The following is a 13,226-nucleotide window of genomic DNA, read 5'->3' as shown; positions in this document are numbered from 1 at the left end:
CTACTACTACTACTGCTGCTGCTGTTGCTACTGCTGCTTGAGTGCCTGTACATTTCATGACAATCATGTTCTTTGGCTTCTGGGGGAGTGGTGGATGTTTACCTCTGCTTTTACAACAGCCAGGGCTTGGCTATCCTCTCTGTGGACTAACAAACCAGCCTGGCTTTCACTGGCCTGTCAGCGTTGCTATCGTAACCCCTTAACACACAGACACACTTGAGGAGAGAGAGAAGGGAAAACAACAACAAACGTGAAAGCCCTCAGGCTTTTGCCAGAGAGCTGGTTACACTGTTGTGGTGTACAGCTGAGGCTGTGTTCAGAGGTGTGTCTGTGTTAGCTATTGGTCTTCAGTCTCTGGCAGGAGGAGTGAGGTGTTTGATGTAATGCCTGTTATTTCCTAGATGGTGGAAATACCTCTGAAATGGCGTAGGCTTGATAGTGGTGGATCTATGGTTCTCTCTATTCACAGAGGCTGAGTCAAATCTAGCCTACTATCAATAAAGACATACACAGGGTGAAAGACAGAGATTGGGAGAGAGATTGAAAGAAAAAGAAAGGAGAAAGAGAGACTCACCATATCTGCTGAGAGACTTGGTGAAGGTAGAGGAGTTGGATATGTTGTAGGCTGAGTTCTGCTTTGGTACCAGAGCGATCACTGAGCCGTCCGTCACCTACAAGGATTGAAAAACAAAGGGCTGTCTTGTAAACATTGTCCTGTCAATCACTCCATGCACTTTCTGTTTGCACAGATAAAACCACACTCTGGCAACCCCAGCCCTCTGCTTCACCTGATAGTGAGCCAGTGTGTTGAGGCGTTTCCAGTCGTTATCAATCTTGGTGGTGACATCCTCATCCTGAAGGATGATTCTGGCCATCCTGCCCTGACGCCACTCTGTGAAGAGAAGATGAGGATGAGAGCGGAGACAGGCAGGCAGGTGCACCCCCCCCCCCCCGACACACACTAAACACAAACACACAGTCAGTCACTAAACACTGGTGTTCTTACCCAGGTCCATGTCCCCAGCCTTGGGTCTCTGGGAGTAGGGGCTGCCCTTGTACACTGCATCCAGCAGCTTCTCCTTCACCTGGGTGATGGTGTCACAGTTCAGCCCCTTCACTGTCACCTCCGAGGCGTTCTCATTCTCCGGGTTCATACAGTGGAGAGTCTGCCAGGGGAGGGAGGGGACAGGAATTAAGTTCAGCTTAGTTAAATAAGTTGTCATTTGCAGGTATTCGAATCGCGTTCTCAAGCACTAATTAGAGTCACTGAGGTAATGACAGATACTACCGACCTTACTGCCTTCTCAAAGGTAAATCACACATTTGATCAAATATCCTTATTGTCCTATAAAATAGTTATATTTGACAGCACTCACCAGGGTCTTGTAGTCAATCTGCTGTCTGATGAGCTTGTCCTCACTGAGGGAGTAGCGTGCCTCTCCTGTGATGGAGTCTATAGGCCCCTTCTCCATCTGCTGCTTCATGGCACAGTACAGCATGAACAGAGGCTCCCCAGCACACTCCTGGACACACAGGGACACACAGGGACACACAGGGACAAAGACCATCAGCGACAGGTACGGGCTGAAGCTTGGGACACGTGGCCTTTAGGATTCTGCTCCAACAATGCAATTTCTTAACCAAATGTATCTACACTGAGTGGACAAAACACTAAGAACACCTTCCTAATATTGAGGGGCATGGACTACAAGGTGTCAAAAGCATTCCAAAGGAATGCTGGTCCATGTTGACTCCAATGCTTTCCACAGTTGTGTCAAGTTGGCTGGATGTCCTTTGGGTGGTGGACCATTCTGGATACACACGGTGAACTGTTGAGCGTGAAAAACCCAGCAGCGTTGCAGTTCTTGACACAAACCGGTGAACCTGGCACCTACTACTATACCCTGTTCAAAGGCACTCAAATATTTTATAATGCCCATTCACCCTCTGAATAGCACACACACAACCCATGTCTCAAGGCTTAAAAATCCTTCTTTAACCTGTCTCCTCCACTACACTGACTGAAGTGGATTTAACAGGTGACATCAATAAAGGATCATAGCTTTCACCTGGTCATCCTGTCATGGAAAGAGCAGGTGTTCCTAATGTTTTGTACACTCAATGTATATCTAACAGGTATGCATATGAACATGAAATTTGTTGCCAATGAGGCAATGCTATTCTCCTGTATCTTCTCACTGGCCTAATCGACAGAGCACTAGGGTGGTCTAATATAAATGTTTCCTGTGTTTGCACGATCATGGGCACTTGCCAATCAATAGTGTCATTACCCCCAGCTCAGACCCAAGAAAAACTCTCCCCTCTTAAAAAGAGAAACAGTTTAGAGCAGAGCGAGAGAGACGACAGACAGGTGGAAACTGAGGCTGAAACTAATACGAGGTTAATGATTGAGAGGAAGTGCTTAGGAAGCCCTTCACCATGTTAGAAATGCATGGGCTGTAGTCGAGGAGGGGAGAGAGAGAGAGAGAGAGAGAGAGAGAGAGAGAGAGAGAGAGAGAGAGAGAGAGAGAGAGAGAGAGAGAGAGAGAGAGAGAGAGAGAGAGAGAGAGAGAGAGAGAGAGAGAGAGAGAGCTTTTGTAAGTGTAATGTTTACTTTTAATTTTTATTGTTGATTTCACTTTTGTTTATTATCTATTTCACTTGCTTTGGCAATGTAAACATGTTTCCCATCCCATACCAATAAAGCCCTTAAATTGAATTGAGAGAGAGAGAAAGAGAGAGATCTAAGTGCTTGATAGGCAGAGCATTTATCTCTCCCACTTTAAAACACACTCAGAACTCCTTGCCCTCTCACCCTCTCTCCACCATTTATCAGCAATCAAAAAGTTGATATCTTTCAAGCGGAAGGTGAGAAATACGCACATGCATAAGTATCCAGATTTCTCTATTAAGGTTTAGATGAAATGCAAGTGATTTGCATTTATTTTAGTATTCTATGAAAGTACAAACTCAGAATTTCGACATGGTTGGAGGAAACATGGAAAAGTAATGCTGCTTTAAATGTTGATATACTTGTTATCCCACTGAAGTAGGAGAAAATGCCCTTTGAAAGAATTTGATGAGATTTGTACACTTCCTAGAGAGATCTTCTTTGTTAACACCCATTCAGCATCATTCATACCCTCTTAAGCCTTAGCCCCACCTCACCCACACATGTAAACACGTGAGTGAGCATGGTATTGTCCTCCAGAAAGTAGTCTCTACTTAAACCCAGCTAAATTCAGGGCAGCAATATTTGTGAGAGCTGTAGCAACACTTTTGCAGTTGTCCAAATATATATTTTTCCAAATATCCGCAGTAGCAAAGATGATCTATATACTAACCAGGGAAGTTTCTTCTCCGCAAAGAGTTTGGTTCTGAGTACCTCCCTGACGATTTCTAGAACGCAAACACATTCTAACCATTCTGATTGGTCCCAGAAACCGATGGGTTGGGCCAGAGCCAGAACACACATGGGTAAAGCGGCGTTTACAAAATTCATAATTGGCATTGATACGCTGATTGGTTAGAGACGATCCAATCGCTGATTACTTTGTTTTGTACAATCCCCCTCATCCACACAAACAACGTTGATGGCAGTCTCAGACTGAGTATGTAGAGAACATAAAGCAGCGGAATCATTTAGTTTGAGTCGTCAAATTAAATTAAATTAAATGAAATCAAATCAAATGTTATTTGTCACATGCGCCGAATACAACAGGTGTAGACCTTACTGTGAAATGTTTACTTACAAGCCCTTAACCAACAACGCAGTTCAAGAAATAAAGTTAAGAAAATATTGACTAAATAAACAAACAAACAAAAAATAACATAATAAATTAACAATAACGAGGCTACTGTATATACAGGGGGCACCGGTACCAAGTCAATGTGCGGGGGTACAGGTTAGTCGAGGTAATTTGTACATGTAGGTGGGGGTGAAGTGACTATGCATTGATAATAAACAGTGAGTGTCTAAAAACGAAGGGGGGGGGGTCAATGTAAATAGTCTAGGTGGTCATTTGATGAATTGTTCAGCAGTCTTATGGCTTGGGGGTAGAAGCTGTTAAGGAGCCTTTTGGACCTAGACGCTCCACTACAGCCCCGTCAATGTTAATGGAGGCCTGTTCGGCTCGCCTTCTCCTGTAGTCCACGATCAGCTCCTTTGTCCTGCTCACATTGAGGTCTCTGACCTCCTCCCTATAGGCCGTCTCATCGTTGTTGGTGATCAGACAAGGAGACTGAAGCTCCACACTGGGCATAAACTGGTTGAATCAACATTGTTTCCACGTCATTTAAACAAAGAAAAAAGTCATCAACGTAAGGGAATTTCACCTAAATCCAATGACATGTTGATTTCACATTGAATTCACATTAGTTGGCAACCAACCAAATGTAAATCAAAACTAGACGTCGAACTGACGTCTGTGCCCGTGGGTAGTTAACTGTGAGAGAGTGGAGACAGGGGCTAGCTAACTACTAACTGGGATAGAGGTGGAGACAGGGGCGAGCTAACTGCTAACTGGGATAGAGGTGGAGACAGGGGCTAGCTAACTGCTAACTGGGATAGAGGTGGAGGCAGGGGCTAGCTAACTGCTAACTGGGATAGAGGTGGAGACAGGGGCTAGCTAACTGCTAACTGGGATAGAGGTGGAGACAGGGGCTAGCTAACTGCTAACTGGGATAGATGTGGAGACAGGGGCTAGCTAACTGCTAACTGGGATAGAGGTGGAGACAGGGGCTAGCTAACTGCTAACTGGGATAGAGGTGGAGACAGGGGCTAGCTAACTGCTAACTGGGATAGAGGTGGAGACAGGGGCGAGCTAACTGCTAACTGGGATAGAGGTGGAGACAGGGGCTAGCTAACTGCTAACTGGGATAGAGGTGGAGACAGGGGCTAGCTAACTGCTAACTGGGATAGAGGTGGAGACAGGGCCTAGCTAACTGCTAGAGGGGGAGAATTGTGACATGAAGCTAGCTAAGTCTCCACCTCCAGTGTCCTCTCCTGATTCCTATGCAGCAGCCCAACTCTCCCTCTCTCTCCCTGCATATGCTGTTAACATCTTGTTAGCATCTGTGCTAATTAACCAGACAGCTGCTAACGATAGGGAACACGCATACATCACTCCCTAGCCCTCGCTACGACACGGTTGTCTATGAAATTATCTTTATTTCCACCTCCCGGCTTCATTAGGGGGTAATTTTACACTCTTCCACGAGGGAGCGAGGGAGAGTGAGAAGAGAGTGAAGAGAGGACCAGTCGAACGCCACACCCCCAAAGCTCCTAATGACCGCAGGCAAGAACGTCTGTCAAATACATAATAACGTAACAAACTAATGAAATAAAGAGAAACGCCTCTAGCTGGAGACTTTAACAGACTAAAATACTAATAGTGTACTAACTAATACTAACCCATAATGAGAAACAGGGAAGGGGGAAACAAAACTAATTCTAATCGGTAGAAGAGAGAGAGTGGTGGAGTTGAGGGGTTCCTGAAGAGCAGCTACTGTAGCTCATCTGGTCAGGGCGGTTTGATGGTGGACTTACCTTTAGGAACTTGTACAAGAGAAAAGTGAACCAGTTGGTCAGCATCTTCTCAGCAACAGACTCCGTTCTAACAGAGAAATGTAAGGCAAGAGGAGGATGAATCAGACATGATAGTTCAATTATCAACTAGAAGAAATTGCAGCTCTACCTCAAAACTAACTAGGAATAAATATAGTTTTAGTTTTAGACTAATACTGATACTTTCATAAGGGGAAAAGGTCTTAAAACAAATACTTTATTCTCAAAGCAAACAACCAATCTTCATTAAAAACAGACAATTACCATAATTGGGTAACTTCTCTCGTTAATCATAAACCTGTTGCCTCTACGATCAAAGACCCCTGAAATGTCCCACAGATGAGGAGCAATTAAAATCCACTGTCATTTATTTATATTTATTTATCCTAATATCCAGAGAGGAAACCTAGGCAAACAGTTTGCTCCTTTTCCCTTTCCCCTTTCTCCTCCCCCTACAGCAGCTAGAAAAGCAACTTTCTCTCCTTAATTATCTAGTTAATCTAAATTAAAAGGCGGCACAGGAAGGAGGGGTGATAGGAAGAAAACTTCTACAAAACACCCCTAAAGCTGCAATATGTAACTTTTTGGGCAACCTGACCAAATTCACATAGAAATATGAGTTATAGATCTGTCATTCTCATTGAAAGCATGTCTAAGAAGCAGTAGATCTGTTCTGTGCGCTATTTCTATGCTTTCCGTGCTTAAGTTTTGTTATTGTGCCTTTTACTTTTGGTTTTGTACACCAGCTTCAAACAGCTGAAAATACAATATTTTTGCTTATGGAAAAAGAAATTCACAGTGGTTTAGATGGTACAATGATTCTTTACACAATACAGTACTTGCTTGTTTGTCACATAAACTGAAATTGGGCGAACTATTAGAATTTTTGCAACCAGGGAATGGTGGTAGCGATTTCATCACAGTGCATCTTTAACTAAGATTTTGATTTGGCCCTTTGTTTGAGTTTAAGTCCTCCATCTTGGTTTGGCTATATACAGTGATGTAGTGGTAAAACAATTATTGGGTAAACCCTGATCGTCGGTCATGGTGAAAAAAGTAACGCTCCCTATACTTTAAATGCATTTTTCTGCAAAAGGTGGTTAACGGTTGGGCAAAAAAAGGTGGCTAAACTGTGTTTACTTGCGTTTACCCTCCACTACAGCAATGGCTATATTGTTTGAGAGAATACGGAAATGAAATATGTACTACTGTGTACAGTGCATTCGGAAAGTATTCAGACCCCTTGACTTTTTCCACATTTTGTTACGTTACAGCCTTATTCTCAAATAAATGTAATATTTTTTTTCCTTCATCAATCTACACAAAATCTCCCATAATGACAAAGCAAAAAATGTTTTTTAGACATTTTTGCAAATGTATTAAAAATAAAAAACTGAAATATCACATTATATAAATATTCATATTTTCAGGTCTCTCCAGAGACGTTCGATCTGGTTCAAGTCCGTGCTCTGGCTGGGCCACTCAAGGACATTCAGAGACTTGTTCCGAAGCCACTCCTGCATTGTCTTGGCTGTGTGCTTAGGGTCGTTGTCCTGTAGGAAGGTGAACCTTCTCCCCAGTCCGGGGTCCTGAGCGCTCCAGAGCAGGTTTTCATCAAGGATCTCTCTGTACTATGCTCTGTTCCTCTTTCCCTCAATCCTGACTAGTCTCCCAGTCACTGCCGCTGAAAAACATCCCCACAGCATGATGCTGCTACCACCATGCTTCACCGTAGGGATGGTGCCAGGTTTTCTCCAGACGTGACGCTTGGCATTCAGGCCAAAGAGTTCAATCTTGGTTTCAACAAAACAGAGAATCTTGAGTCCTATAACTGCCTTTTGGAAAACTCCAAGCGGGCAGTCATGTGCTTTTTACTTAGGAGTGGCTTTCGTCTGGCCACTCTACCATAAAGGCCTGATTGGTTGAGTGTTGCAGAGATGGTTATCCTTCTGGAAGGTTATCCCATCTCCACAGAGGAACTGGAGCTCTGTCAGAGTGACCAAGGCACTTCTCCCCCAATTGATCAGTTTGGCCGGGAGGCCAGCTCTAGGAAGAGTCTTGGTGGTTCCAAACTTCTTCCATTTAAGAATGATGGAGGCCACTGTCTTCTTGGGGACCTTCAATGCTGCAGACATTTTTTGGTACCCTTCCCCAGGTCTGTGCCTCGACACAATCGTTTCTCAGAATTCTAACAATTCCTTCGTCCTCATGACTTGGTTTTTGCTCTGACATGCACTGTCAACTGTGGGACTTCATATACACAAGTGTGTGCCTTTCCAAATAATGTCCAATCAATTGAATTTACCACAGGTGGACTCCAATCAAGTTGTAGAAACATCTCAAGGATGATCAATGGAAACAGGATGCATCTGAGCTTAATTTCGAGTCTCATAGCAAAGGGTCTGAATACTTATGTAAATAAGGTATTTCTGTTTATTAGTTTTAATTCATTTGCAAACAATTCTAAAAACCTGTTTTCGCTTTGTCATTATGGGGTATTTTGTGTAGATTGACGAGGAAAACAATTAATTTAATACATTTTAGAATAAGGCTGTAAAGTAACAAAATGTGGAAAAAGTCAAGGGGTCTGAATACCTTCCCGAATGCACTGTATGTAAGAGTAGTATGATTTATTAAACAGTAGTACACAAGTCAGTATGTTAAGAAATGTGGGTTACAACAAATGAGTGAGTGTGTCAGCGGACGACTGCGCGAGTGGGTGATTGTGTGAATGTGTCCGTCTCACCGGCGCAGCAGCAGCTTGGGGTGGTTCTTGCTCTCCAGGTTCTTGTCGATGAGGTCAGATAGAAGCTGTTTGAGAACCCCTGTGGCGTACTCCATCTCCCCCTGCAGCGCTGTCATGATGAGCGACGCCACGTTGCCACGGTCACGCATGGAGAAGGAGCGCTGCGCCTCCAGGGTGCGGATGAACGTCAACAGGAAGTGCTTCTTGGTGAGGAGCTGGCCAAACAGGGTCAAGGCCTTCTCCTGGTTGGCCTGGACCTATCAGGAAACAACATCCACATGTGTTGTAAATGTAATGTAAATATGTGGAGTACCCCACATAAAAAAATACTACAGTACACTATGGATAAAATACTATAATATTTTTTAAAATATATTTTTTTATTTCACTTTTATTTAACCAGGTAGGCTAGTTGAGAACAAGTTCTCATTTGCAACTGCGACCTGGCCAAGATAAAGCATAGCAATTCGACACATACAACAACACAGAGTTACACATGGAATAAACAAAACATACAGTCAATAATACAGTAGAACAAAAGAAAACAAAAAGTCTATCTACAGTGAGTGCAAATGAGGTAAGTTAAGGCAATAAATAGGACATGGTGGCGAAGTAATTACAATATAGCAATTAAACACTGGAATTGTAGATGAGCAGAAGATGAATGTGCAAGTAGAGATACTGGGGTGCAAAGGAGCAAGATAAATAAATAAATATAGTATGGGGATGAGGAAGGTAGATAGGTGGGCTGTTTACAGATGGGCTATGTACAGGTGCAGTGATCTGTGAGCTGCTCTGACAGCTGGTGCTTAAAACCTGTTGAGGACAGACGTTCCGCTAGCGGAACACCGAGCCAATATCCAATGGAACAGCGTGGCGCGAAATACAAAAACCTCCAAAATGCAATAATTTCAATTTTTCAAACATACGACTATTTTACACCATTTTAAAGATAAGACTCTCGTTAATCTAACCGCATTGTCTGATTTCAAAAAGGCTTTACAGCGAAAGCAAAACATTGGATTATGTTAGGAGAGTACATAGACCAAAAATAATCACACAGCCATTTTCCAAGCAAGCATATATGTCACAAAAACCCAAAACACAGCTAAAGGAAGCAGTAACCTTTGATGATCTTCATCAGATGACACTCCTAGGACATTATGTTATATAATACATGTATGTTTTGTTCAATGAAGTTCATATTTATATCCAAAAACAGCTTTTTACATTGGCGTGTGATGTTCAGAACATGTATTCCTACCAAAAACTTACAGTGAATTTACAAAATTACTCATCATAAACGTTGACAAAATACATAACAATTATTTTAAGAATTATAGATACAGAACTCCTTTATGCAATCGCTATGTCAGATTTTAAAATAGCTTTTCGGCGAAAGCATATTTTTCAATATTCTGAGTACATAGCTCAGCCATCAGGCTAGCTATTTTGACACCCGCCAAGTTCGAAGCAAACTAAACTCAGAATTAGTATTAGAAATATTGTATTACCTTTGCTGATCTTCGTCAGAATGCACTCCCAGGACTGCTACTTCCACAAGAAATGTTGTTTTTGTTCCAAATAATCCATAGTTATGTCCAAATACCTCTGTTTTGTTCGTGCGTTCAGGTCACTATCCAAAGGGTAACGCGCGAGTGCATTTCGAGACAAAAAAATTCAAAATGTTCCAGTACCGTACTTAGAAGCATGTCAAACGCTGTTTAAAATCAATTTTTATGGTATTTTTCTCATAAACAATAGACAATAGTGTATTCATTCAAAGAGGAAAAGAAAAAACAGCGTGCTCGCGTGAACGCGCATATCCAATCTCTTTGTCCCCAGGCAGACCACTGAGAAACTGAGCTACTATACTCTGCCCAGAGACAGGAGACGGCTCAATCCGCTTTCTGAAGGCTTTAGACAGCCAATGGAAGCCTTAGAAAGTGCAACGTAACCCCACAGATACTGTAGTTTCGTTAGAGAATCAAAAGAAGAACTACAAATTCTCAGACAGGCCACTTCCTGCTTGGAATTTTCTCAGGTTTTTGCCTGCCATATCTACTAATAATATGTATATTCTCGTTTCTGGGCAAGAGTAGTAACCAGTTTAAATCGGGTACGTTTTTTCATCCGGCCGTGAAAATACTGCCCCCTATCCTAAACAGGCTTTTAGCTAGTGAGGGAGATATGAGTCTCCAGCTTCAGAGATTTTTGCAGTTCGTTCCTGTCATTGGCAGCAGAGAACTGGAAGGAAAGACGACCAAAGGAGGAATTGGCTTTGGGGGTGACCAGTGAGATATACCTGCTGGAGCGCGTGCTACGAGTGGGTGCTGCTATGGTGACCAGTGAGCTGAGATAAGGCGGGGCTTTACCTAGCAGAGACTTGTAGATAACCTGTAGCCAGTGGGTTTGGCAACGAGTATGAAGCAAGGGCCAAACAAAGAGAACGTACAGGTTGCAATGGTGGGTAGTGTATGGGGCTTTGGTGACAAAACGGATGGCACTGTGATAGACTGCATCCAGTTTGTTGAGTAGAGTGTAGGAGGCTATTTTATAGATGACATCACCAAAGTCGAGGATCGGTAGGATGGTCAGTTTTACGAGGGTATGTTTGGCAGCATGAGATTTAATTTTGGATTGGAGTTGCTTAATGTGAGTCTGGAAGGAGAGTTTACAGTCTAACCAGACACCCAGGTATTTGTAGTTGTCCACGTATTCTAAGTCAGAGCCGTCCAGAGTAGTGATGCTGGACGGGCGAGCAGGTGCGGGCAGTGATCGATTGAATAGCATGCATTTAGTTTTACTTGCGTTTAAGAGCAGTTGGAGGCCACGGAAGGAGAGTTGTATGGCATTGAAGCTCGTCTGGAGGTTAATTAACACAGTGTCCAAAGAGGGGCCAGAGGTATACAGAATGGTGTCGTCTGCGTAGAGGTGGATCAGAGAATCACCAGCAGCAAGAGCAACATCATTGATGTATACAGAGAAAAGAGTTGAACCCTGTGGCACCCCCATAGAGACTGCCAGAGGTCCGGACAACAGGCCCTCCGATTTGACACACTAAACTCTATCAGAGAAGTAGTTGGTAAACCAGGCGAGGCAATCATTTACAGTTGACTATAGTATAAATACTGTATTAAAAAAGAACTGTAGTATATACTATAGTAATTATTGTAGTCTTTTTGCAAACTGTAGTATACTGTATTATTTACTTTATTGGTTTTGCGGACATTACTGTAGTATTTAGTGTAGTATTTTGTATTTTTGTATTTTTTGACATAGAAGTGTGGGATTTCTCGTTTAGGAAACTACTAACCTGTAGGTGGCTACTTTAGGACTGAGGTCTGAATGGATAGTTCAGAGCTTTTGCTCTTTTCTATAACCTGTAGGGAAGACAATATATCGTCTCTACTTGGGCATGTAGGCTTCTCACTTATTGGTGGCACCTTGGGATTATGGGGGAAGGAATGGGCAGGGTATATGCAAATTAAATACTGTAGTATATACTATAGTGACTACTGTAGTGCTTTTGCATAAAGTAGTGTTTTTGTTATATTACTGTAGTATTTACTGTAGTGTTTTTGCAGACTGTAATATTTACTATAGTATTCTACAGTATACTACAGTTTACTACATATTCTAGTAAGTACTGTAGTATTCTATAGTAAACTGTAGTATTTGCATGTGGGGTAGGGGTAATGTAAATGGTATAATGTAAATGCATGGAGTAAGACTAATGTAAATAACACAACAATAAATCATGTAAGCATTATTTAGAGCTTGGCTATGTACTGTATACAAGACGACATCTTGGCCTATGAGGCCATTGTTAGATTCACATTCATGACCTTAGCTGCTTTTAAAGCCTGAGGTACATTTTCAAGTTTCAAGTTTTATTGTCACAAGCACAAGTACAGTGCATTCTATCTTAGGAGATGTTTCTTCAAATGTCTTATGATCAATTTGCCCTACGTCGTCAGCTGAGCACAGGAGAAAACAGAACGGTAGGAGGAGGAGGAGGAGGAGGGAGGAGGATGCACTGGGGCGTAGAAAGTAGAGGGCCTGTGCAGTGCTGTGCGTCCGAGGGTGGCTGGGTGACAGAAGTCTGTTCCACAGGCTGGCATCTGTCACTTCTCATCAGCAATGCTACGGCCCCCTCTAGACCTAACCCACAATCCTTCACTCTAACTCTCTCACATAGACAGGGCAGTGCAACTGCTCAGAAAAACAAGGGTAGTGCCTGTTAAAAAGGGAGACAAACATCTAGTATATTCTGCAAGGCTTACGGCATAATGTCTAAACAACACCCAGTATGTGTTAATAAAAGGAAAATAAAATCAAAGTACTGTCTCTGTCTTTATGAAAAAACACTTCCTCCTCCATTAGCCAATCGCCTGGCTCCATCCCCCCACCCGCCTGCCTCCCATGATCCTTGACTGACCTCATAACTCTGAAACACATCTAGTCCTGTAGCCAATCGAGGACTGCCATACCGTACACCATGCACTCTGACTTCACAGAATCTCTCCTCCTTCCACTACACGGCCTAATAAAGTGCCTCAATTTTCCTCAGTGGAGCTAAATGAAATTCTGGGGCCTCTGGGGGAGCAGGCTGGGTACTGTAGGTTGCTTTGGGGAGAGCAGCTACACAGAGCAATAAGGGATTGAGCCGTGTGTATGGACACTTGATTACGCCTGGGACCCGAGGGGAAATTCAGTGGGAAAGAAATCCGGACATAACAATAAAGATGTAATCCCTACCCTTTAGAAGAGCCTGTGGTTGACAGGGCGGGGAGGTAGACAGTCTCTACACTGTATTCTAACAGGCATTTGCATATATTTCATGCTGAACCAGGTGGGATCTAGTAGCATATTTGAAATATATATGGAACGTCATTGATACATGAAGAGAGA

General features: G+C 42.9%; 1 protein-coding gene across 1 annotated transcript in view; it reads right to left on the bottom strand.

The window, feature by feature from the left end:
* LOC115168874 (plexin-A1) overlaps positions 1-13,226 on the bottom strand; it is a 39,460-nt gene that overhangs the window by 9,557 nt on the left and 16,677 nt on the right. Inside the window, exons 8-13 of the mRNA XM_029724401.1 lie at positions 8,313-8,569; positions 5,549-5,615; positions 1,377-1,523; positions 1,007-1,166; positions 789-892; positions 575-671 (exon numbers count right to left, since the gene is read on the bottom strand). Coding sequence (XP_029580261.1) covers positions 575-671; positions 789-892; positions 1,007-1,166; positions 1,377-1,523; positions 5,549-5,615; positions 8,313-8,569 — 832 coding nt within the window. The remainder of the gene's footprint in view (positions 1-574; positions 672-788; positions 893-1,006; positions 1,167-1,376; positions 1,524-5,548; positions 5,616-8,312; positions 8,570-13,226) is intronic.

This window comes from Salmo trutta, chromosome 30 (genome assembly GCF_901001165.1).
Source record: "Salmo trutta chromosome 30, fSalTru1.1, whole genome shotgun sequence".
Lineage (NCBI taxonomy): Eukaryota > Metazoa > Chordata > Actinopteri > Salmoniformes > Salmonidae > Salmo > Salmo trutta.
Note: the sequence above shows the minus strand (reverse complement) of the source record. Positions and strands in the feature narration are given on the sequence as shown.